This window comes from Myripristis murdjan, chromosome 17, assembly GCF_902150065.1.
Source record: "Myripristis murdjan chromosome 17, fMyrMur1.1, whole genome shotgun sequence".
NCBI lineage: Eukaryota > Metazoa > Chordata > Actinopteri > Holocentriformes > Holocentridae > Myripristis > Myripristis murdjan.
This window is the reverse complement of record NC_043996.1, coordinates 27063667-27089248: the sequence shown is the minus strand read 5'-3', so window position 1 is coordinate 27089248 and position 25582 is coordinate 27063667. Positions and strand designations below refer to the sequence as shown.

Genomic DNA, 25582 nt, shown 5'->3' with positions numbered 1-25582 from the left:
GACAATCATTTCATATGCAAATGAAGGGATGAAGACACTGAGGCAGTGGAAGTGATGGGGTGAAAACTGCACTGGCCTTCCCTGTCACTGTCCACCTCTTAAAACCACCTCCCTCTCCCTCTCTCTCTCTCTCTCTCTCTCTCTCTCTCTCTCTCTCTCTCTCTCCAGACTACCCATGTTCAGGAATGCTGGGCATGGTGTCCGGTCAGGTCTCCGACGCCCAGATCACCGCCTCGTCCCACGCCGACAGGGGCTGGGTGGCCGAGAACGCCCGTCTGCTGACCGGGAGGTCAGGCTGGACCCAGCAGCAAACCAGGCAGCCCTTCAAGAACGAGTGGCTGCAGGTAGGGGGCGACAGTGGGAAGTGGCTAAAATACCATCACTATACCATACTGATACCATCATTATAATGTCATCCTTGAAGCAGACCGCTTGACCACAATTCAAGATTTGTGAGCCCTAACCAGAAAGTGAACAACAAATACTAGCTGTTTTTTTTTTTTTTTTTTTTTTTTTTTTTAAATTTCAATAAATTAGATTGTGTTGTGATTTCTCTTTGATGTCTTCTGTAATTAAATTATGAGGAATTCTGTATTGTTACCTCTAGTGCAGATTCTTTACAATGCTGCTGTGATATATATACAACCTATTCAACTGCAAAAGACTAAAAAATTACACAAAAACATTTGAATATCATTCGGAGTGGTTGTGTAAAATCCGGAGAAGCACTGGATAATTGGATTCGTGTGTATAAGTTGAGGCCTGTGGTGCGACCACCAGACAAATGCAGCTTGTCTCTGTTTATTGGCGTATTTGTTGTCATTCAGTCAGTCAGAAACACATTATCAGTCAGTCGGTCTGTCAGCTGCTTAGTGAGTGAGTTTCAGTCAAAAAGTCTGTCTGTCAGTTAGTTTGGCTGTTAACCTCAACCCAGTGGTTCCTAAACCAGGGTCCAGAGATCACCATGAGAAGGAACACATTAATTTGACTTTTATGGCGTTATCTCAGACAAACTAACAAGAAAATGTATAGGAATGACTGTTGTGATCATAATTTCTCCCCATCTTAAAACAAAAATCTTCTCAAAGGGGATTCCTCAGTCAAAATAAGGTCCATTTTCCATTCTTTTTGGGAGCCTTGCCCAAAAACTGACTAATTTTGCCTTTCGCATGCTCCTTCGCAGGTGGACCTGGGCCAGGATAAGATGGTGAGCGGCGTGGTGATCCAGGGGGGGAAACACCGCGACAGGAACGTCTTCATGAAGAGGTTTAAGGTGGGCTACAGCCTGGACGGAGACGAATGGACCATGGTGAAGGAGGACAACACCACCAGGCCCAAGGTGGGTCGCTTGATCAAGCTGTCAGGCTGCTTGATTTTTTTTAGCAAACTGATAAAGGACCAAATTATATTAAAGTGGTTGGGGAGGAGGTGTTGGAGGGGGTACACTGCAAAAACTCAAAATCTTACCAAGATTATTTGTCTTGTTTCAAGTCAAAAATGTCTTATTCCTAGTCAAAATATCTCAATACACTTAAAATAAGACATGATCACCTCAGAAGTAACTTGTTTTTAGACAATTGTCTCTTGTTTCAAGTGAAAATTTGCTTGAAACAAGTGAAAATTTGCTTGTTTCATTGGCAAAATTTGTTTCTTGTTTCTAGCTAATTTTCACTCATTTCAAGTGAATTTTCACTTTTTCCACTGGCAAATTTTGCCAATGAAACAAGCAAATTTTCACTTGTTTCAAGTGAATTTTCACTTGAAACAAGTGAAAATTGTCTAAAAACAAGCTACTTCTGAGGTGATCATGTCTTATTTTAAGTGTAATGAGATATTTTGACTAGAAATAAGACATTTTTGACTTGAAATAAGACAAATAATCTTGGTAAGATTTTGCGTTTTTGCAGTGTACAACAACTTTGGGAACGCCTTGAGTTAATAATCCAAAGTTATAATTTATAAAGACCAGGAAAATCTTTCTCAAAAGCACAGTAAAGCCTTTCCGATCCTTGTATTTCAGAAGTGAAACGGTGCCACTTCCTCCAAAACAAATTTGGTTCCCCTTCACGTTCTCTCTCTTTCTTCATCCCACAACCCTGCCCACCGCCTCTCCAGCGTCTCATTCAGTGGCAGCACGGCCAGCACAAATCGATGAGAAGTGAATTATGGGGTGGCCAGATAAAAGGCTGTTGACATGAAAAGGGAAACCTCTGGCTGTAATTCCTGGAAGCTATCGAAACTACCGCTCGGGTCGCCACAACACCGCTCCTGCAGTGCAACGTTTAGCACCAAAATTACAGGCTACTATTCGTATCCGCGCCGTTCGGTGGAACACAGCTACTCTGTTTGCTGCTTGATGGCTTCTCACCGAAGTGCTCCTGCGTGGCCGGCATGAGATAAGGAAAGATTAGGCTCGCGTGATTGCTGTGGGAAAATTGGCCAAGTCGTAACAGGAAACAGCAGAGACAAATAGTGCAGAAATTGGGGAACTGGAAAGAAAACAAGATAATAGTGGACGCGAGGAGATGTAAAGTTGCACAACCATCGATTTCAGCTCTAAAATGTGTACATTGAGTGTATAAATGAAAAAGCGCAGGGAAAAGTAGAGGTTACACTATTACTAGGATGTGAAAAATGATGGCAATCGGGTTTATAAAGTGGCAAACCGCAGCGCGCACAGTGACCCCAGGAGCCTGGCAATATCCCTGCTTTATTCCATCCACTGAGCCTTACGAGAAACACATCCATTCAGTTTATCACTCGACCGTTCACTCGCTGATTGATTTCCTCTTTTGCGCGTTCGCTCCGGCATCGCAGTGTGTCCCGTCGCTCTGGATGTGCAGTGCTGTCATCCTCACACCATGTGTGTTAGTATGCACTGTGAAACTCCGCCGCCGCGGTGCCTCTGCACACGGAGACGCCTTTGTCATTCTTGGTGGCCGGGATGGGAGATGATAAGATTTGAGGCGCTGATTCCATAACAGTTTTCTTATCAGGTCACTGCTTATATCACCATAATAGCACCCTGGAAATTTCAGGTTAAGTGAGATTTTTTCATAACAGATGAGAATTATATTATGGTTATTGTGGTTGTGATGGTCATTTTGAGCTATGGGGTAAATACAGGGTGACCCAAAAAAACGGGAACTTTTTAACAATCCAATAAAACCAAGAGTGATGGAAGAAAAATATTTTATTCATAGTAATTGAAACCTTAAAACATGCCATTTAAGAAACAATGATAGAATATTCATTTTTTAAAAATTGTGCTGCCACTTGCTCATGTCTGCCAATACGCACTTCAAAGATTCCCGTTTTTTTGGGTCACCCTGTATATAAATGCTCATGCCATACAGTTTTATTATTGTCTTACCAGCAGTGCCTTTGAGTGCCAGTGTGTGTTCATTGAGACAGCAGCAGCTTCATTGGAATATGCAGTCAAAGCACGAGCTGCATGTGCAAAGAAAACAGCGCCACCTACAGAAAGTCAGACTCCGTCAGCCGAAACTCCGAGTCCCGCCCCCCTCGCGGTTTGATCGACAGGTGATCTCTGGGACAAGCACAGTAATTAGTTAGAGTTCAGAACAGAAAACACACACATGGGAAATAAAAAAAAAAAAACCAAAAAAAAAAAAAAAAAAGTGTTTGATAATGCCAAAGATTTTCAATCCTTTTGTCTCTGGAAACATTACAACCCACTGATGTCAGTTCCCAACCCCGCTCGCCCGGCGATTAAAGTGATTCCCTTTCTGATCCCCGAGAGGAAATTCATTTCATTTCTTCCAAAAAGCCCCGGGCTTCCTGTGCCTGGACGGGCCCCGTTGGTGTGACATCCTCCTGTATGTGTTCCAGATGGCAGGGGACGGGACGGGGTTAGCCATCGGACTCCCGCTGATTTACTGCAGACGGAGATCTAGACGCTCCTCTGTCCCTTCTCTGCGGCTCTCTGGCCTGTTTCCTGTGTCTTTATATAAACCCTCTTCAAAAGACAAGGCAGGAAGGCTTAGGGAGGCCCTGGTGGTACATGCACTCGTACATGCCTGGATGGACACACACACACACACTCATAAACCTCTCTGGTGGTAGTAAGTGCTTGTGGTCTTCGTGATCATACGCCACTGGCATTATTGGGCATAAAAAATTGACTTTTTAATATTTCAAAGTTGTTAGTATCCCATAGATTAATACATTTAAAAAAATAATGTTTCATTAACTCAGTATGTGGAGCTAATTTCAGCTGAGAACCCAGGTATTGATCAGCTCTGCAGTGATTTTTTTTTTTTTTTTTTTTTTTTTTTTGGTGTGCACATGGTCCTATCGCCCAGCGCATTCATTTCCAGTGTAAACATTCATTCATTCCTTTATTCGTGCAACCTTTTTGTAAACTCACACGTCATCTGAGAATTGCTCCTCATTGTCAGCGATATTGAATGTGCAGGAATGAATAAAATCGGCACATGGATATAAAACAAAACAGCACTACAATGTGTATACCTACATATATATACAAGTTAAACACACATATACCTGCATACTGTACATAAACACGTCCACACGTACATCAGACATGAGCTTACGGCGCATCGCCATCCAATAGATCAATTAAAAACAAACACAGATTGATTATGCCTCAATATTAGATTGTGTTTTGCACCAATTTGATCAATATCCTGAACAGAAGTGTCAGACTCAGCCACATATAATGAGGATTACTTGCAATGTAGCTCAACAGAGTGCATGCTAAGTAATGAATAATAATAATAATAATAATGATGATGATAATAAACTTAATTTGTGTAGCACCTTTCAAAACAGAGGTTACAAAGTGCTTCACAACAGCAAAATAAAAGTTCAAGTAATAGTAAAAAATAGTAAAAAAAAAAAAAAAAATTAAAAAAGTAGTAAAAAAATAAAAATTAAAAAGAAGAAGGACAAGAAGAAGAATATAAAAATATAAATAATAATAATAATAATGATAAAAAATAAATAAACTAAAGTGTTCTTATGCTGACCAGTGGGCCAATCTCCTAAAAACTTTCTGTATTTCTTTAAGAGCGTAAATACACATACTTTCTCTCTCTTACACACACACACATGCACACACACACACACACACACACACACATAGTTATATCTACCCTCAGCCGACTGGCAGCAGTGTGTCGGGTGTGTTCGGTGTCCTGCTCCTTGGCTCCCGGCACGAGCGTAACCATTTTCATCTGTGCTGGAAATCCGAAAGCCTGCTCTCTGGTTCTGATTTCCTGGCCTCTTCCCTTTGTTTCCCTCCCTTCATTTTGTCTCAGTTTCTTATCAAACGGACTGGTGTTTCATCTGGAAGCACATCTAGATCAAACAGCGACACGCAAATACGTGTTATGGTTTGTTTTATCTCTCTCGGCGCCAGATGGATGGGCTGCACCACAAAGGACGGCGCGCTGAGTGCTAGAGCGTTGAGACAATCTGCTTCTCCATGATTTATCTCCTACCTGACACGATCTGAATTATCTACCTGATGAGTTTTAAAGTCCCCAAAAGTCCCTGAATATTGTTAAATACGGTCTTAAACTCCTCAGCCCTCCGGTGAGGTGTTAAAGTGTTAGAGTTATGGGATAATTCATATGTTTTATGTTCATTTTATTTGCAAAACGTAGCTTTTATTTCACTCTTAACTGGCATCATAAAGATTTTAAAAAGTCTTCGATGGCACCTTGATGGCATTTGCAGACACCTTGTAAACCCCACCCATCTGGTACCCCGAGGAGCGTAAAAAACGAACACAAAAGGATTATTTGCAGCCACCGTTTGCCCCCGGGTCGGATCAGTAGCTGCATTTCGCAACTTGTGCGTCTCTAATTACATCTCGTCCTCAGGTAGCGTTTAGAAAACACCTCCGACGTGCAGTTATTTTGTTGTAAAGAGGCTTTGTAATAAAACAAACGCCGCGGAACGGCTCTCTAACCGGATAATTACGGCGTGATGAACTCTGATAAAACTCAATTAACTTCCAGACAAACACAGTTAACCCCGAGCCGTCTTGTGTCCTGTGTCCCCTCCCGCAGATCTTCACAGGGAATCAGAACCACGACACACCGGAGCTGCGGGCCGTCGGGCCGCTGCTGACCCGCTTCGTCCGGATCTACCCGGAAAGAGCCACCAACGAAGGCCTGGGTCTCAGACTGGAGCTGCTGGGCTGCGAGCTGGAGGGTGAGTCCCGCTTGACTCCTGGAACAGTCATTAATCTGTATTTTATTTTCAATTTTGAGCAGTGAATCAGCTGATGACGTTTATGTACCCTTATGCTGAAATTCAAGAAAGTTTGAATTTCCCATTTCCAGCTGGGAAAAATGCAGCAGTACAGTTGTTTAAGTTGAAATAGGGAACTCAATATAGGTGTAATGGCAATTTCTCCTTTCCCTTCAAACATTTGCACTCTTGTCATTGCATAGGCTACATAGGAAGGGCATTAGTGATCTTTACGCAGACCCAAAAGACAGAAGGTCCAGTCAATCCTCATATCTTTACTTGTTTTATTGAAGAGACAGAATTATATGACATACCAGCTCTTGCCCATCCTCCCTGCCTCAGGTCTGGTGAAAACTTATGTGCCCACCTCTTCCTGTCACCTATGCCCAACATATATCCTGTCTCTAATCACTGCCACCATGTGTTAGAAATAATAGTGAACGCTAAGTCTAAAGATAAAAAAGAATAAAAAACAATAATATGCCAACACTAAATTAAACTGCTCCTACAATAGGCGAGGTTCCTCAACCCTTTCCAAGATGCCTCAGAGTGACATCATGTCATCATGGTGAATTACACTGAAAATGGTACAATTACTGTTAAGACAATGAATCATCTTTTAACTTCCTTACTTTAACAGTGCAGTTTGCATTGTATAAAACCAGCTCTGTTAAATCACTGTTAAAACAATGACTCATCTTTTAACTTCCTTAATCTTTAACAGTGCAGTTTGCATTGTATAAAACCGGCCCTGTCAAAAAAAAAACAAAAAAAAAAAACATCTATTTTAGCCGGTTAAGTCAAATTCTTAAGTCGAGTTTTTCAGCTTGTTCAGACATGGTTAGTGGCAACAACCCAGCAGCCAGGCCTTTCGCCAGCATCCTCATTTCTCCTGCTCGTCCAACCTGGCCAGACACTGGAGCGAGCGTCTCCATGGCAACAGAGTTGCAACTAGGAAATTCAGACTTCCAGTTTTAAAATGAGTGGAACAGAAGTAATTACAGCCTGCCAACAGGGAAATTCCGTCTTTCTGAGCTGTCTGGGATGCAGAATAAATTTGTCATATCTGCTGCCCGGGCATTACACACCGCCGGTTCCTTCGGTGTTGGCGATGAAGAGGACTGCCGCTGCCCTCTCTCTGCAAATCAGCCTGAGGTGCTTAATACCTGACATGTAAATGCAGTTCATGCTTTAGACACCTGATGCTCTCATAAGGAGCTGCTTCAATGCTTTACATGGGTAGAAAAGCCTTAAATTCCTTAATTGCTGACGTGACACGCAACCAACAGCATGCAGTGCAAATTTAGATTTCGATCAAATTGCAGTGGAAAACCCAACCGTCCACCCTGAGGCGATTCATCTCAGCGTGTTACATTTAATATCGGCGTATTACACAGCGGCTGATATTAAAGGGAAGAGCTCCCGCGGTTTCTGGTTTTGGTGGAGTTGCTCTTTGGTCGTGAATTGTGACCGGGCTGTGATCGACTATGTAATAACACACAGGGCTCGAAGGCTGAATGAGAGGCTGCTTCCCTCCAGATGTACGTTTACACAGAGCCGCATGGCCTGTTGCCACCGTTCCTGCGTCTTGCTCTTCAAAAGAGGTTACGAGGCAAACCGGGAACGCTGAGCTCTTGTGTGTTCGCCTCTCTCTCCGCCGCGCCCTGAAAAAGCAGCAAACCTCATGCAAATGAGGCGGAGACGTCCGCTCTAAGCTGGCAGCAAAGTAGAGGAAATCCCAATCCCGGTGTCATTCTGCATGCGACCGGCAAAAGCATAAAAGTAAACATCGAAGATATCAAAGCAGCTCGTTTTCAGTCCATGTTGCTTTTTCTGTCGTCTAATAATTTCTTGCTTTGCGTCATACATGTAACCAGTCAGGGCCATGCAGCACTAAAACTCTGGGTTCCTGCTTCCTTTCATAAATGGCTCCTGTGATGCAAGGATAGCTCCTGCAAGGGGAAAAATGTGTAATAATTGTGTGCACTGTGTATATTAGTTTGTCCATTTCTGCAGCCGGTAAGTCAGCTCCTCACTCAGTTTTGTTGCCGGTCAGTCAGGTTGTAAATGCTGTTTTGGTGTTGCATAAACCCTTTCTGCACTTTCTGTCCGGGCCCAAAATGTTTAAAGTCCCTTATCAAGCGCACACAGGCCTGCATGACTTCCACTCTACGGAGCTCAACACGAGCGTAGCTTTGTTGGACCGCAAAGTTAGAATTGCAGGTGGGTCACAGGCTGAAAAGATTAAAATAATAACAATGTAAGGAATTTATTCTTTACTGTATTAGGTCATTTCAGTATCAAGTGGGTTCATACAGATGCAGGCTGGGTTTTTATCATGTTGTTAACTTAGAGGTGACCACACTGCAAAAACTCAAAATCTTACCAAGATTATTTGTCTTATTTCAAGTCAAAATGTCTTATTTCTAGTCAAAATATCTCATTACACTTAATATAAGACATGATCACCTAAGAAGTAACTTGTTTTTGGCAATATTCACTTGTTTCAAGCTAATTTTCACTCAGATAGATAGATAGATTTTTTTTTTCTCTTGTGTATTGCTGCTGTTTGTCTCGCACTTGTAGTTGTCATTTCCATGTTGTACTCTTTATTTTGTCTTTTTTTTTCTTTTCCTATTTTTGTTATGTTTTCTAAGTGCATTGTAAAAATGTATAAATGTAGCAGGATGAATGATATAATTGATGAAAGCAATTACAGATGATATGAAAACCTGCAATAAAATAGTAAAAAAAAAAATAATATAGATAGATAGATAGATAGATATACTTTATTGATCCCAACCAGGGAAATTCACTTGTTCCACTGGCAAATTTTGCCAATGAAACAAGCAAAAATAGTCTAAAACCAAGTTATTTCTGAGCTGATCATGTCTTATTTTAAGTGTAATGAGATTTTTTGACTAGAAATAAGACATTTTGACTTGAAATAAGACAAATATTCTGGGTAAGATTTTGAGTTTTTGCAGTGGCAGTGCATCACTCATAGAGAGTAAAGGGGATAACAGCGTTGCCCTCTGTGGTCGAGGTGTGTGTGGTCGGATCACATGACAATCCAGCGTCTCTGTTTTCAGGAGGCTCTGTTTCCTCCGTCCCAACTACAGCATCAGATCACGTGGCGTTTTCCAAATCCAAATGAAAAGCCGAACACGACGGCTTAGCGCTGAGAGAAATCGATGTGTTTTCAGCTTTAGGCCTCGGTCGGTCGGTCAGTCAGTCAGTCAGTCAGTCGGTCCGTCTTAAACTGCTTACGCCTCAGACTGCTTATCTCAAGTGTTTGCTGTAATGAGAGGGAAAGGCCGGCACATAAAAGGCTGACGCATGCCAGAGCAGGCTACTATCTCTACTGCTGAACTGGACAGGACGGGTGTGAGTGGATGTGTGTGTGTGTGTGTGTGTGTGTGTGTGTGTGTGAGTGTGTGAGGAGGGGTCGGCCTGTCACAGTAGGGGAGGGAGGAGGTGGGAGGCTCTCAGGTCTGGTTTGAGTGTCTGGTTGCCCTGCAGGGAGAATGATAAGAATCAGCTAAAACAGGCCAGACTGCAGCGCAGACGAGGATGAGGGGAGGGGGTGGTGTGTGTGTGTGTGTGTGTGTGTGTGTGTGTGTGTGTGTGTGTACGAATGTGTGTGTGTGTGGAAAGGAGGTGAAAGGAGTGAAAGAAAAGAAAAAAAAGAGGTGAGACTGAAATATTTGCTGCAGCTCGTCTCTGTCTGTCCCAGATCAACACAGTTTCACATCAAAAGGAGAGAACAAAGACGACACACACACACACACACACACACACGTCCTCTCAAGAGGCAAGACACAGGCACACGCTGAGAGACTTCAAACAGATTGGTTACTGCACAAAACACACACACACTCACACACAGGCATGCACACACGCACGCAGTCAGACCTGCAGAACACATGCATCCACACACACACACACACTCACACACACACACACACACACACACGAGTGCACACATACCCACCCACTCTCAAGGCCTATACACATGCTACATAAACACACTTGAGTACTAGACGCACACACACAAATACAAACTAAACATATGATGCATGCACATATGGACTACTCTGATTTGGTTTGCCTGCACACACACACACACACACACACACACACACACACACACACAGATTGGCAATCATGCCCAATTATCCAAATCACAGCTTTCTGGTACCTTGATGGTTTCTGCAGCTTCTTATCGGAGCTCGATTAACATACGTGACGACAAAGCTTTAATCTCAAGCGCTCTCCACAGCTAAATAAGCCCAATTCATACAATTAAATCAGAAAAAAGTACCAAGGATATTATCAAAAAAACCTTTAATTTAAGTAAGAGTGGGGTTGTAAGGCACAAGATCACTTTACTAAGATTTCTTTTTGATTCACTGCGTCGCTCACACTCAGAAGTTCAACAAATAATAACCATAAATCCTGCCAGGCGGATACATGAGTCCCGTTTCTGCAAAAAGATGTGGAACTGACACTTCAGTTCTATTAATAGATCAAAACCTCATGCGAACACAAAGGAGAGGCAGACGAGCAAGTTCAAAAGTGGCCCGCCACCGTGGAGGGAGATTAACATCAAATGAATGCTGCTGGATTTCAGCAGGCCGTCATTTCTAGACGTCAGTCGGTTGTTTTGTTGCTCGAAAAGCTGAAAATTTGAATTTGGCTGCCCAACTCTGAGTCCGGTGTACACCACTACTGCAAAAACGCAAAATCTTACCAAGATTATTTGTCTTATTTCAAGTCAAAAATGTCTTATTTCAAGTCAAATTGTCTCTTTACACTTAAAATAAGACATGATCACCTCAGAAGTAACTTGTTTTTAGACAATTTGCTTGTTTCATTGGCAAAATTTGCCAGTGGAAAAAGTGAAAATTCACTTGAAATGAGTGAAAATTAGCTAGAAACAAGAAACAAATTTTGCCAATGAAACAAGCAAATTTTCACTTGAAACAAGAGACGATTGTCTAAAAACAAGTTACTTCTGAGGTGATCATGTCTTATTTTAAGTGTAATGAGATATTTTGACTAGAAATAAGACATTTTTGATTTGAAAAAAGACAAATAATCTTGGTAAGATTTTGAGTTTTTGCAGTGCAAAGTTAATGCAAACACCACTCAAAATGTGGCAAACCCATTTTACACTACATGTTTAGTTTTTTAGACATGTAACCAGTTAAATTTGCTCCCGGTGCACATCCATTCTAGCTGTGGAGGTAGAATTAAACCAAATACTGTTTTTTCTTGTGCGTGGGTAACATGAGAGGCAGCAAACCAGGCAGACTGTGATAAAACACCCTTCATCTGTAAATTACTTCTTACACCTTATCGCTCACAGAATTAAGAGTTAGTAATTGAAATAAAGAGCAAAATATCAAATGTGATGCCCCGGGACGGCGATCGTAGAAGCCAAAACCTGCGGCAGAGAGCTTGGAAACCGTCACGCAAGGAAGGCTGGTTGACTTTGTTTTGTGTTATCTGCTACCTGCTGGTATCCGGCTATCAGCACCTACACACCAGCGCCTGGTAGCTCGTATTACTGGATTACCAAACCAAACACAAACCGAGGACTCCGGGGATTTGTGGAGTCACACTCACTGCTGTCTGAAAGGAAACAAACATGGATAAGGTAATCCACCAGATCTGAGCTGCTGAAGGGCTCATTCCTGTTGTGTCTGCTGCGGCGATAGTGGAGTCCTCTTCTTCGGATTTGCTGCAGATGGCGCTCTTTTCTTTGTCTGTTCAGCCTTGGTGGCTGTTGCTACTCATGCTAGTTACCCAGATCTTCCTCTTCACTGCAAAAACTCAAAATCTTACCAAGAATATTTGTCTTATTTCAAGTCAAAATATCTTATGTCTAGTCAAAATATCTCATTACACTTAAAATAAGACGTGATCACCTCAGAAATAACTTGTTTTTAGACAGTTTTCACTTGTTTCAAGTGAATTTTCACTTTTTCCACTGGCAAATTTTGCCAATGAAACAAGCAAATTGTCAAAAAACAAGTTACTTCTGAGGTGATCATGTCTTATTTTAAGTGTAATGAGATATTTTGGCTTGAAATAAGACAAATATTCTTGGTAAGATTTTGAGTTTTTGCAGTGTTCGGTTTATTCCAATCAAATCAGAAATATAAAATGCATCACTTCCTGTGCGGGGCAGAGATTTTTCCTACCAGACGCCGAATGGATGAAAGCTTTGATGAACCGGCTATGGGCCTGGATGTTTATTTTGCTTCACTTACTGTCACAGATTATTCTTTTCATGCATGTTCATGTACAATCTCATATAAAGAAAGCACACAGTTGCGGTGTGATGCGGTTAGGGTTAGGATGAGGGGGGTGTTCCCGAAGGTGGGTCATCGCCGTGTCTTTATGCCCGCTGTTAGATGCCTCTCACACTGTGGAGAATACAGAGCTTCCACTGCACCAAGACACCAAGTATAGGCTTCCAAAAGCAGTGCCAAACTGATCAAGGAAAATTGGGGTACTGGACCTTTAATCCAATTGAGAATAATGGTTTACTTTATCTTTTAAGACTGTCCTTGTTGATCTCCCCGCTTGTTTCTTCCCTTCACCGATTTGCCTTTATCTCTCTGCCCATTCAGAGCCGACGACTATCCCGCCTCCCACCACACCAGTCTCCTCTACGCACCCCCTGACCACGTTTGGTGCGACCACCACAGCGCCGATCACCGTCCCCGGTACGACTACGGCTGCCAGATGTGAGGGGGGACAACAGGACTGTCCCGGTGAGGTCGAGGAACCCGAGGACAGTGACCCAGGGATAGGTAAACCGTCCAAACCCAAAACTAGATGTCAATATAGATGCACTTGGGGTTCACGAGTTGATCTGTACCATTCACTTTTCAATGTTACTGTGATGGCTGCTGAGATTCTGAGCTTTGAAATTAGCCAATCGTGCCCATCCCTGTTGTTTTGTTTGGGGTAAACTCCACCTATACCCACCAATCTCCACACATATAAAAGCTTTCTGCACCTTTCCCTCCACATATATAATCTTCTTGCCAATTTGGAGATTGCAGGAGTTGTTATTGCAGTTTTGATGTTTTTTGAGTCGTACACATTAATGGATGGTGATGATTTCCAGCGTAGTGGGGAGTGTGTACATCTGTGTGGGTGGAACCAGCCTGCATGACCCCTATAACCCCTCCCTGGCTATCCCATCTGTCTCTTTCAGGAGGAACCACAGTGTCCGACCCCATCATGGACTTCATACCAGGTGAGGATGTTTTCTCTTCTCGTCTTCTTTCACCTCCTCTTTGGCTTTGTGAAGAGGGAGGGTATAAAAGCAACAGCAAGAGATGGAAATGGAGAAAGAGAGAGCTGGAGACAAAGAAGGGAGAGAGGTTGAGGTTGACAGAGATGGAGACACAAAGACAGAGTTAAAAGAGCAAGAGAAGAACACTGCAAAAAGTCAAAATCTTACCAAGATTATTTGTCTTATTTCAAGTAAAAATGTCTTATTTCTAGTCAAAATATAAAAAACAAATTTTGCCAATGGAACAAGCAAATTTTTACTTTTTCACTTGTGTCACAAGTAAAAATTTGCTTGTTCCATTGGCGAAATTTGTTTCTTGTTTCAAGCTAATTTTCACTTGTTTCAAGTAGATTTTCACTTGAAACAAGTGAAAATTGTTTAAAGACAAGTTATTTCTGAGCTGATCATGTCTTATTTAAAGTGTAATGAGATATTTTGACTAGAAATAAGACATTTTTTACTTGAAATAAGACAAATAATCTTGGTAAGATTTTGACTTTTTGCAGTGAAAGTTGTAGAGAGAACAAGAATGCACCTCTGCCAAGGTTAAGGCCCTTTTTGTGCTAAGCCCCACCCCCTTTTGGAAATTTTGTTTCCATGGGACACGCCCCTTTCTGCCTATGAGCATGGAAAGTTGGCCAGACATGCCTTGACCAATGAACAACCTTCACACCGGGTTTCGTGATGTTACATGGATGCATTTGGAAATTACGTCCCTGTTTGGGCCAATTCCCGCCCCCATTGCAATGCCTCCTTGATGCCGATTGGCCCGAAAAGTTAACCACCTCTTCACTGGCCCGTGACCAACCCCTCTGTGTTAGGTTTGGTGATGTTACATGGAAACCATGGCCCTGTTTGAGCTAAGCCACGCCCCATATAGGCAGCGTTCCATACTTAGGACATGACCCTTTAAGCCAATTAGCATGGAAAGTCGGTCGCTGCTGCTGTGACCCGTGACCAACCTCCCCGCCAGGTTTCATGATGTTTGTGTACGCACTGGAAAGATTGGAAACTACGGCCCAGTTGGTACTAATCCCCACCCACTGCCACACCCCAGGCCAATTGGCCCGAAATGTTAATCACGCCTTTGCCGGCCCATGAGCAACCTTTCCACCGGGTTTCATTTTGAGTTTTTGAGTCATCCCGCTGACAGACAGATGGACAGACAGATATAAGACAAGACAGGCAGAGGACATCACGTAACCTTGTGGTCGGAGGTAAAAACAGGTAGGGGAAAAGATGGAGAGAGAAGAGAATGAGAAGGGGAACAAGGGAACTAGAGAGAGAAATGAGAGGAAGAGAGGTGGTGGATGGAGGAGAGGAGAGAGACACGAGGTGAAAGAGAAGGGAGGAGAGATGAATAGAGGGAGAGAGAGAACAGAGGCCTCCTGGGTCTCAATTAGGCGAGCCCGAGCCTCACGTGAAGACAGCTGGAGGGCTCGCCAGCCTCGGCAGCTCCATGGTCATCTCTGCATCCTATTAGCCTCGCAGGAACAAAAAAAAAAAAAAAAAAACGTCCACTGTTCAGAGTTTTCTGCATTCGTTTAGATGCTGCGGTGAACCGCTGCCGCCAGTCTACTGCTGGCATGCTCGGCGGGAGGGAAGGAGGGTTTGTGTTATTTCTCCGTCTGGGAATGGGAGGTGGTTGTTTTTTGTGTTTTTCGGGGCCACATCCGCCTGTTGGTGGCACCACGCCCTTCTCTCTCTCTCCCTCTCTCTCTCCCTATCGCTGCCTCCCCATGTCTGTGTCATGATCCTAAACATATGTATGTACTGGAGCTGTTTTCTCTCAGTGGTGACATCGTAGTTCCTGCGTTTCATTGAAGCTGTGATGGAAAATGCCCCGCGGCGCTGCACGCATGTATGAAATCACTACTGTCCCTCTCGTCCTCACTCCGCGTCCGTCTGTGTGAGCCTTTTGTCTGCGATGGCATGCTTTGCACAGGCTACACGACATACTTTTAGCATCGCAAAACAGCTGGAGCCACTCAGACCTATAGATTTGCGCCCCTCCCTTTTGCACAATCATTTTCCTTCAAGGTTTAAAATTCCTCCTTCCCTCGGTCCCCTTCAAGCGATTTCACAGCTTTTACCTGCAGCTCACCGGGTCGGCCTGTTTTATGGCTGGAGTCGATGGTTATGGCATTTTGTACAGTCATTATGCACGGAGTAAAATGCTGAGTGAGTCATACAGGTTGAACCGTAGCAGCCTCTCAAGAGCCGACCCCGGCGGCTAATAGTTGTAGGAACATTCGATTTGGCCGTCTTAATGTTTTTATAGGAAGAGACAGGAGCTTATTCATGTGACAGGTGGGATTTAGGTTAACCAGCTCGGTTAACGAAATAGTTGACAATTCCAGAAATATTTTTTGGCTGCCGCTTTTTGACAAGCCCCCAGCCCCGATTTTGTCATGATTTTTGTGTTTAAAGTTGAAAGATTGCGCAATCCTCTTGGGCTTTTGCGAAATCTTTCGTTCCCCATTGGATAAACTCAAAAATACATGACAGTCGAGCTAAAAAAACAAGACGGCTTTTCTGTGCTCCTCAGAAGGCGACATTTTGGAGATACAAGTGTTTCTTTCTTTTTCTTTCTTTTTTTTTTTTTTGCCTGACAGTGATGGTTTCTTACATCTGCTCCTGCTCTGTAACCTTGGTGTTCAAAGATCCTCTCTTGCGCTCACACTCTCAAATATAAAAGTGAATGTGATATAACCCTGACACATCTTATCTGAACGCCTCCTCCCTCTGCTGACCCTCGTCTGACCGCTGATCTCTCTCTCTCTCTCTCTCTCTCTCTCTCTCTCTCTCTCTCTCTCTCCTGCAGAGTACCTGTGGTTTGCCTGTAACTTTGACTTCTCGTCATACTGCGGTTGGACCAGAGAGAGCGGCACGGGCGCTGAGTGGCTCATCCAGACCAACGGAGCGCCGGCAATTCACAAAGTACCCACCTTGGACCACACAGGTAGGAGACCCCGTGGTCTTTTTTTTTTTTTTTTTTTTGGGCTGTAATGCTCAACAGATGCTTTTGGGGAAACATTTGCTGTGGCTCTTATTGGCACTAAGCAGCTATTGTCTGAAGCACAAAGCTCTTTTGCTGGAGGTTGAAAAACTCAGGAGTTGCAGTGCACACCAACACAGTGCATACTGACATATACAGAGCCAGGACAGTGGAAATCAGCATGCAGTGTAAAGCCACAGTACACTAGACATATCACCCTACAAATATATAGATACTCAGCATAGAATACAAAACGTTGGGGATGCTTTGGTTGATTTTCCATAGAACTTGAAAATCCTGGAGAGTTTCTTGATTGGAAAACATAAATTAAGGCCTCAAAAGCTTTTGAAAATGATTGGATCACCCTAAAATACTTTTTTTTAAATCAAAATAAAGCAACAAATTCATCACTTGTTTGTTCTTCACTCGTTTGTTCTGGTCATGTCTTTAGTTTCTTGTGGTCAGACATAAGTTAAGCGATGTCATTCACCTTGACAGTTTCGGAGGTAACTTCCTCCTTCCTCAGAAACTTCCTCCTCTGGCTGTCAGCTGGACGCTTTCTGAGGAAGGAGGAAGTTATCTCTCCGAAACTGTCAAGGTGAATAACATCCCTTAACTTATGTCTGACCAAAAGAAACTAAAAACGTCTTTTTAGGTCTCCATGGTGTCTAATTTGAAAAATAACCGCTGATCCCAAACAACTGCAAATGCAATTTTGAATTTCACTAAGCAGCATTACTGAAAGTCATGGAAAAGTCTTTGAATTTGATGTCCAGGTGAGGTTGGGAACCCTGATGGATACAAAATAATGTTCAGGGAGAGTTCATCAAGATTATTTCTGTGCAAGACCAAGTGACAATAATGTGTGTTTGAGTGTCATTTGACATCTTTTGCTGGAAAAAACTGGCTGCATTTCTTAAACTTCCTTTTTTGCATTTATGCTAAAAAAGATGATTTTCATAGAAGAAACATATCTGCTACTATCTGGATTGATGTGTTGTGTTCACCAGCAGCCAGCAGCACTCATACCCCCTGAACCCCAACACACACTCAACTCTTCCCTTGTCTTGTACTGCCACCCGCAGGAGGACCGGGGAACTTCATCTACATGCAGCTCTCAGAAACGCCGAGCGACGGCAACGAAGACGAGGAGGAAGAGGAGGAGGAGGGGGAGAAGGCGGCGAGGTTGGCCAGCCTGCCCATCACGGCGCCCGACACCGACCTGTGCATGTCCTTCTGGTATCACATGTTCGGCGAGCACGCGGGCGCCCTGCACATCAAGCAGAGGAAGGAGGCGGAGGGAGGGCAGATCCTGTGGACGGTCAGCGGCCACCAGGGCAGCCGCTGGAGAGAAGGACGAGTGTTACTGCCCCACTCCAGCATCTCCTACCAGGTACCGTGAGCACTAAACACACTCTAAATTAGGAGTACAACGCTGTGTCCTGCTGGCTCCACTGGCTTCAGTGCACGCCATGTGACAGCAGTGGGATCCTTGCCTCATGTCATCCTCCTCTGTTCCGCTCCTTCCTGTCTTTCCCCACTGGGACCATCAAATTAAGGCAGAGAAAAACATTTTGAAAATCCATTAAAACAGGGGCTTTCAAAGTCTGAGACTGCGGGCTTCCCGTGGACAAAGCCTCGGAAAAGGCGCCCTAATTTAGCTTGGCTCCGTTCCTGGATGTCTTAGGGATTACGTCGCCGCTGTTTGATCCCACCGACACGCAACATTTGAACTAACTTAGCCTGATATTGCTGCTTGACATAACTTCAAATTGCATGCAAACACATACACTGCAAAAACGCAAAATCTTACCAAGATTATTTGTCTTATTTCAAGTCAAAAATGTCTTATTTCTAGTCAAAATATCTCATTACACTTAAAATAAGACATGATCACCTCAGAAGTAAATTGTTTTTAGAAAATTTTCCCTCGTTTCAAGTGAAAATTCACTTGAAACAAGTGAAAATTTGCTTGTTTCATTGGCAAAATTTGCCAGTGGAAAAAGTGAAAATTCACTTGAAATAAGTGAAAATTAGCTAGAAACAAGAAACAAATTTTGCCAATGAAACAAGCAAATTTTCAGTTGTTTCAAGCAAATTTTCACTTGAAACAAGAGACAATTATCTAAAAACAAGTTACTTCTGAGGCGATCAAGTCTTATTTTAAGTGCAATGAGATATTTTGACTAGTAATAAGACATTTTTGACTTGAAATAAGACAAATAATCTTGGTAAGATTTTGAGTTTTTGCAGTGTAAATAAAAGTGTCCCATTAATTTTTCTGACTCTGGGAAAGCCGGAAAAAAAAGTAAAATCCCTCGGGACTATCTCCGAATTATCTCTTTTAACCAAACGATGAACATTTCAGCGATGCCACACCGCTTCTTTTGATAACCAATAAAAATCAGTTGATTCTAACAACGTCATGAACACCTTTTTCACCTTCAGCCTCTGAGCCTCCGGGTTGGCCCACCTCCCACTTTGAAAACTCCTGCATTAAAGCAACAACTTGCGACTAATGGCCTTGAGGCAGGAAGAAATGTGTTAGCTCTGCCTCTTTCCACCTAATGTTGCCAGACTCTTTCCTCACCTCTCGTCCCTCATCCTGATGAGCCGTCCATCTGCACGGCACCAAACAGCATCTAGCCCGAGGCCGAGGTGAACGGCATCAATTAATCCACCACAGGCATCGCAGACGCACAGAGCAAACCCTGGCAAATTGCAGTTGTTTTTTGTTTTTTGTTTTTTTTTTAAAAAAGTGATGCTGGTGTTGAGTATGTTTTTGCAAATCCTTTCTTTGTTCTGCTCTCTGCCATTTTAACATGACCACAAGCCTCGTAAATAGCAAATAGTATGCAGAACACCATCATCAAAAAGCGAATCAAGCATGCAGGGGATTTAAGGGCCTCGACACACCGGGTCACAGACTGACAAACACTTATTATGTAGAATATATCCATGTTTATTCATAATTGTCACTTTTCAAACATTTTTTTATATTCCTAACCCCCAAGTTGACTTTTATGAAGCAGCACACCCCCCCATTTGACGTGATTTGCCTTAGGGGCCTTGATAAAAAAAAAAAAAAATTCGCTTTATGTTCAGTTCTTTGTAGCTGTCGTACTTGATCGCATACTGTGGATTCAAAGTGGTGAGGTTAAAATGATAAAATAAAAAAACGCTGATCTGCCAATGAGCGTCGAGCATCATAGCTAAGAAAACAACACTTTGTAGTCACCTGTGCCTGTGAAACTCCTATTTAAATGAGTGCGTGAGGCTCATTAACACTGTGTGTCTGTGTGTGTGTGTGTGTGTGTTGCAGGTGGTGGTGGAGGGCGTCGCAGACAGACGCAGCATGGGCCACATCGCTGTGGACAACATCCAGATCATAGACGTGCTCAACGCCGAGGAGTGCAAAGGTGTGTGATGGCAACAGTACATTGTATTGGATTGTATTGGATTATATTGGATTATATTGTATTCTGGTGCTGGAAAAGGCATGTGGTCGCTGCGTCTCAGTCTAATGGGGAGTGTTTTCATTTCTTCTAGATCCAGAAGCTCCTACGTCTTCGCCAACTGAGATCTTCATCCTTCGTACGTACCTTTGGATTACCGTTTTGCTGTTACGATCTTGTCATCCCTGAAGCGATGTTTCAGCATCCAGTTTTGTTTTTGTTTTTGTTTTTTTTGTTGTTTTTTCTCCAGCTCTACATGTGGAGAAGGCCAAAAGCATCTTCTGGAAAAAAAAAAAAAAAAGTGTGAAATGATGAAAGTATTACCCTGAACAACACCGTATGTGTGTTGACAGAATGATTATGTGAGAAGGTTTTCACAATAAAAGTAAGAGGGAGTGAGGTGCGTGCACCAAAGTGAAATAAGAATGAATCAAAATGAAATATTTGCACTTAATGCCGGTTTAAGACTCAAAGGATTCCTGTTAATCTCCAATGACGTGATTTTCTATTTGTCTTTAACATTAGAGCTTTCCCATCTGTTCCAACCATATTCAGATTTTCATGTCTGTTGAGCAGAGTTTCCTTAGAAAGCCTGAATGGAAATGAAACATTTTGGGTAAAATATCCTCAGTGTTACACACGTCTCTATGCTTGTTTTTGGGGCATAATAATTTTTTTGCGTGTGTTTTTGTTGTTCGAGTCTCCTTCCTTCATACCTTCTCCATTCAGGAACCCTGTTTGTTTTAGCTCAGCTGATGGAGATAGATAGATAGATAGATAGATAAATAGGTATACTTTATTGATCCCAGACTGGGAAATTCACACGTTACAGCAGCAGCATCAATAAAAACAAACCAAAAATTTTTTTATAAAAAATAAAAATTAAAAATTAAAAATTAAAAATTAAAAATTAAAAATTAAAAATTAAAAATTAAAAATTCAAATTAAAAGTATATACAATAGAGACTAAATATGTGAAATATATACACTGAAGACAATAAGGGCTAAGTATATACAATAAAGTAGCCTGAGAATATGAGATGTTTAAGTGTTGAAATGTAAGAAATGTAAGATATACTGATGAAAATAATAAATATGAAAAATTAAAAATACAGATAATAGATCCACTTGATTGAGATTTTTGCCATTTTTTTTTTTTTTTAACTTTAAACATCACTTGACGACTAAATGGAGACTTACCTCGCGTGCCTGTTTCTGTCTTTTGCAGCCATGGACTCCTTCTCGCAGGAGACCCGGGAGCTCGGCAGCCCGGGCAACATGCTGAAGACGCTGGACCCCATCCTCATCACCATCATCGCCATGTCGGCCCTGGGCGTCTTCCTGGGCGCCATCTGCGGCGTGGTCCTCTACTGCGCCTGCTCGCAGGGCAGCATGACGGACAGGAACTTATCCGCCCTGGAAAACTATAACTTTGAGCTGGTGGACGGCGTCAAGCTAAAGAAGGACAAGATGAACGGACAGAGCAACTACTCAGAGGCGTGAGGGGAAAGCGGCGCGGGGCTCCGACGCTCCGAGGAGACACTTAATGCAGCCAATCAGCGAGAGGAACGGGGGCTGAAGCCACCGATGGGACGGCAGGGCGGGCTGAAAATGATTGAGCCGATGTAATTTTTTTTCTCAGGAGCTGCAGTGGAAGGGACTGACCTGTAGGGGGCACTGTGTATAAAGAATCTGTACAGCGAAAAAAAGAAAACTAAGGATTATATTTGTTTTCTCGGTGTGCTTTGTTGATTTCATGTAATCACATGCTGGTGTTGAGACCAATTCAGATGAAAGTATTTATCGTTTGTGTACTTTTATGGAAAGATAAGAATTGATTTTTTTTTTTTTTTTTTTTTTTCCAGAGGTCATTGTTTCACGGAAAGAGCCGAATGTGTGAACTTCGATTTGCTATCCTGATATCTGGCTCTTGGGCTGACCATGATATGTTCCTGTGTGTGTGTGTGTGTGTGTGTGTGTGTGTTACAGTGACATACACTTGTATACATGGAGTGTATGTGTGATTCCGTCTTCATTTATGTGTGTGTGTGTGTGTGTGTGCATTACACTCATGTTGACCTGTTTAGCATGAAGTGTTTTGTCAGTCTGAGTGTGTGTGTTTGTGTGTGTGTGTGTGTGTGTCCATTTAAGGTGGGGGGAGTGGGGGTACCATCCCGGCCCCGTTGACCTGTGTCTAGTTCCGACAGTGCCTTTTTTTTCCTCAGACTTTTCTGTTGCCTTGTTTTCTGCTGGTTGTTTTCCCATCAAAGCAGCACGTTGGCATCGGCTGGCATGTCGTCCAGGGTTCCTACACGAGGCTGGAAAAGCCTGGAAAGAGAATTTGATACGTTCCATGCTGTGAAAAAAAAAAAAAAAAAAAAAAAAAAAGCAAGAACAGGACAGGTGTGATGATTTTTTTTTTTTTCCGTAGGCGTTCACTTCCGGCCGTCGTTTCACATTTTGCGGTATTTTTCTGGCGTGGAGAACAATCTTCAGCTGTAGATTTAGATCACCTAGACGACAGTCACGCTCAACACCAACCAAAATGTTGAAAAACAAGTCAAGAAATTACGATTTGGGGGGTCTGGAAAGTGTTTTGGTGGAAAAAAAAGTATGGACTTCAGGAAGGGAGGAAGTGTAGGAACCCTGTTTGCCTCCTTTTCATGGCACATGACACATCCAACATATTGTACATAGGTTTTAATATATTTGGGCGCCCTTTTCTATAGAAAAAGACACAAGTGCTGCAGTATCCTTTCTTACGGCGGAATCAGAATCACTCTGAGCTCAAACAAATGTACAGGAACTTTTGTCTCGATGTTCGTTTTAACACAAATGCAAGCGGAGACGGACGACAAAAACCACCGTTTGTGTTTGCTTTAAAAGTTGTGTTTTTGTTTTTTTTTGTTTTTTTTTTTAATTTCTTGAGTTTTTCAGATGACGGCAGTGGCTTTAAGATCATGGAGAAATGCCTCATGGGGGATGACGTTTTTGTACAGGGTAAAATGGAAAAAACCAATACATCCAGTGCTACTGTGAGAGACTGGCAGCACGTCGGGGACATGGATCGTCCCGGGACACCGTGACTTCACCTTCAAGCTCACTGGCACAAGAGTTGACTGTTAAGCCAATAAACTAAATCTTGGCCAGTGGTCTGAGGAGTTTCAGAAAACTTCACATCCCCGGACGGCTCGTCATCATCGACGGCAAGAATATTGTTTTGGAAAAGCCTCTGAATCCGCCCGGCTCGCCTGAAAACCCAGTCAATCAACGTCCTGACAGTACTGTTTGTATTTTTCATGAATGTGTTTCCAGTGTTGACTATCAGAGGGGGGCATGAGGTAATCTATCAACTTTATGGGCGACTAGTAAGAACTGCAACAGCATTCCCTTGAGCTACGGTGGCCTGCAGCTGACATAAACAGGACGGTCACATTTTTACCATAGAGACAAGTCTAATTAGCTAATCAGAGCTGAGATTTGATAGAAATTTCCGGCGAAGAGGTGATACATCAGGATGCAGAATTTGAAACGCTTTCTCGGTTGCTGTGTTGGCCCGACAGTGAGGCCTTGTAGCCTTTGTAGCTGAGAAATCTTGCGGTGCTACTCGCTCACTGGCTTCCCTCATGAAAACTGCAACGGGCGGAGAGTTTTTAATCACCGGACACAAACAAAAAAAAATCCTTACAGGCTTGAAAGTGAGTTTCGAAAGCCAGGGGTTGCAGCACCTGACCGATCCTATCAAGTCTTCATGACACAGGGGGCAGTAAAAGTCTTTAAGTTTGGTGAAAGCGCAGGTGTTATTGAGTGATTGTGGTGATTTGATCTAATGTAGCATCGTGTGCCATCCAGTGAGGTCAAAATGTAAAGCGAAAACCGCCAATGGCCTCAATTTCTTCAAGATCGGATGCATGAAGCCGAGGGGAAATTTTTTTTTTACGGTTTTGATTTTCGAGAAACATCCTGGTTGTGGTTCAGTTTGAAGCCACCGCTGCTCGCTGTCACCTCAGCAACGAGAGTTCAAACCAAGTTGCTGTCTGACTCACTGAGGGAACTCCTCTGATCACACGAAGGTGCTGTAGTTGCTCTGGATGCTCATCACTCGTGTTTTTTTTTTTTTTTTTTAATTAAACCCTCCACTGGATCACTCTGTCGGTCCAATAAAAAATGCATGTGTTCACGATCCAAACAGGAAAAAAAAAAAAATCTCGATTCAGTCTGACTTTAAAGGGATGGGGGTGAGGACCGTGCTGTGTGTTTCTGATGTTTCAGCCAGGCGTTAATTAGGGCTCCTGCCCCTTTAAACGAGAAAGGATGCTGCAGCGCTACACGTGAAAACAAATGTTGCACTGATATATTTAAAAAGATCTATGTGTTTATGATGTTGATGTATGAAAAGAGAGAAAGAAGGAAGGAGAAGACAGTGTTATTGTTGACTCTTTTTTTTTTTTTAACATGGTTTCAGATGACATGGTGTAATTCTGAAATGTACAATTTTACGGAGCTGTTTTTCATTCTCGAAAAAGCTTATACGCGTCTCTTTGAAACGTAACAGTTTTATTTACTTGGTATAATATCACCTTGTGTTTTTGTACCGTCACTGATGTACGTGCCATCGTTTTACTTTTTCTTTCTATGATGAAGAGATTGTTTTATTTTCAATACTGCTTCTGTAATTTTTGCTGTCTCAGATCTAGAAAAAAAAAATAAGAAAGGAAAGAAGGAAGTTTTAAAAAAAAAAATGGACAAGCAGTGAGGCCTTAAGTGACTAAAAGTATTGTTTGTACTTTAACTTTCTGGTCAGCACCCAGACTCATCCGTCTCTGTTGTCTCAGACTCTGATCATTGACTACTACATTCCAAAGAATTGGATCAAATAAATGTTTTAATTAAGACCCGTTGCGCTGATTTCCTCTGCCTCGGAGAGAACGGTCATGAAGATTATCATCATTTTAAACATAATCTGTGTCTCGTTTGTGTTTGACGAGACAAAACCTCAAAAAAAGGTCGTGATTATGGATCGATATCTCTATTTTGTGTGTGTTAGTGGTGTAAAAAGCAGTCAAATTCTTTACTCAAGAAAAAGTTTCACACAATAATGAAAAAATGCTGCATTATAAGCATTCAAAATGATATTGAAAATCTCTTTAATCTTGCCAGCCCTGTCACTGAGTCCACCAAGATAGATCTACCCTGCATGGCCCACCTTGGTTCAAACCCACAAATCTTTATTTTAAATTATAGTAAAGATCTAATAGTTTCTAAAGATACCAGTTAAGTCCTGCTGAATTACATGGAAATGTGTATAAAATGATGTAAAAGACATGTAGAAATTTCCTATTTGCTGTAACGCTGCAGCTATAAAACAACAGCGTCTTCGGTTTTAATATTTAACTCAATATAAATGTGATTTAGGTTCAATGAGAGGAATATGGATGGGAAATTGTCATACAATACGGAAAAAACAGTTCAGTCTTGCTTTGAAGTTGGGTAAATGTGGAAGAAAATTAGATTTTGATCGAGTGTTTCGAGTGTTTGTATGCCATAACACTCTTTGAACACAGGGTGGCA

At 42.4% G+C, this 25582-nt stretch overlaps 1 protein-coding gene across 2 annotated transcripts in view; it reads left to right on the top strand.

The window, feature by feature from the left end:
- Positions 1-24810, top strand: part of LOC115375258 (neuropilin-1a-like) — a 101530-nt gene extending 76720 nt beyond the window's left edge. Inside the window, exons 9-19 of one of the 2 annotated variants that reach the window (XR_003929697.1) lie at positions 169-344; positions 1184-1339; positions 6060-6204; positions 12885-13067; positions 13478-13519; positions 16383-16520; positions 17642-17949; positions 19879-19975; positions 20106-20150; positions 21240-23729; positions 23772-24810. Coding sequence is in view for 1 of the 2 variants with exons in the window: in XM_030074667.1 (XP_029930527.1) it covers positions 169-344; positions 1184-1339; positions 6060-6204; positions 12885-13067; positions 13478-13519; positions 16383-16520; positions 17642-17949; positions 19879-19975; positions 20106-20150; positions 21240-21514 (1565 nt within the window). In the remaining variant the exon portion in view is untranslated. Of the gene's footprint in view, positions 1-168; positions 345-1183; positions 1340-6059; positions 6205-12884; positions 13068-13477; positions 13520-16382; positions 16521-17641; positions 17950-19878; positions 19976-20105; positions 20151-21239 lie in introns of both variants that reach the window. The other variant, XM_030074667.1, reaches the window with a different exon arrangement.
- Positions 24811-25582: the final 772 nt, after the last annotated feature.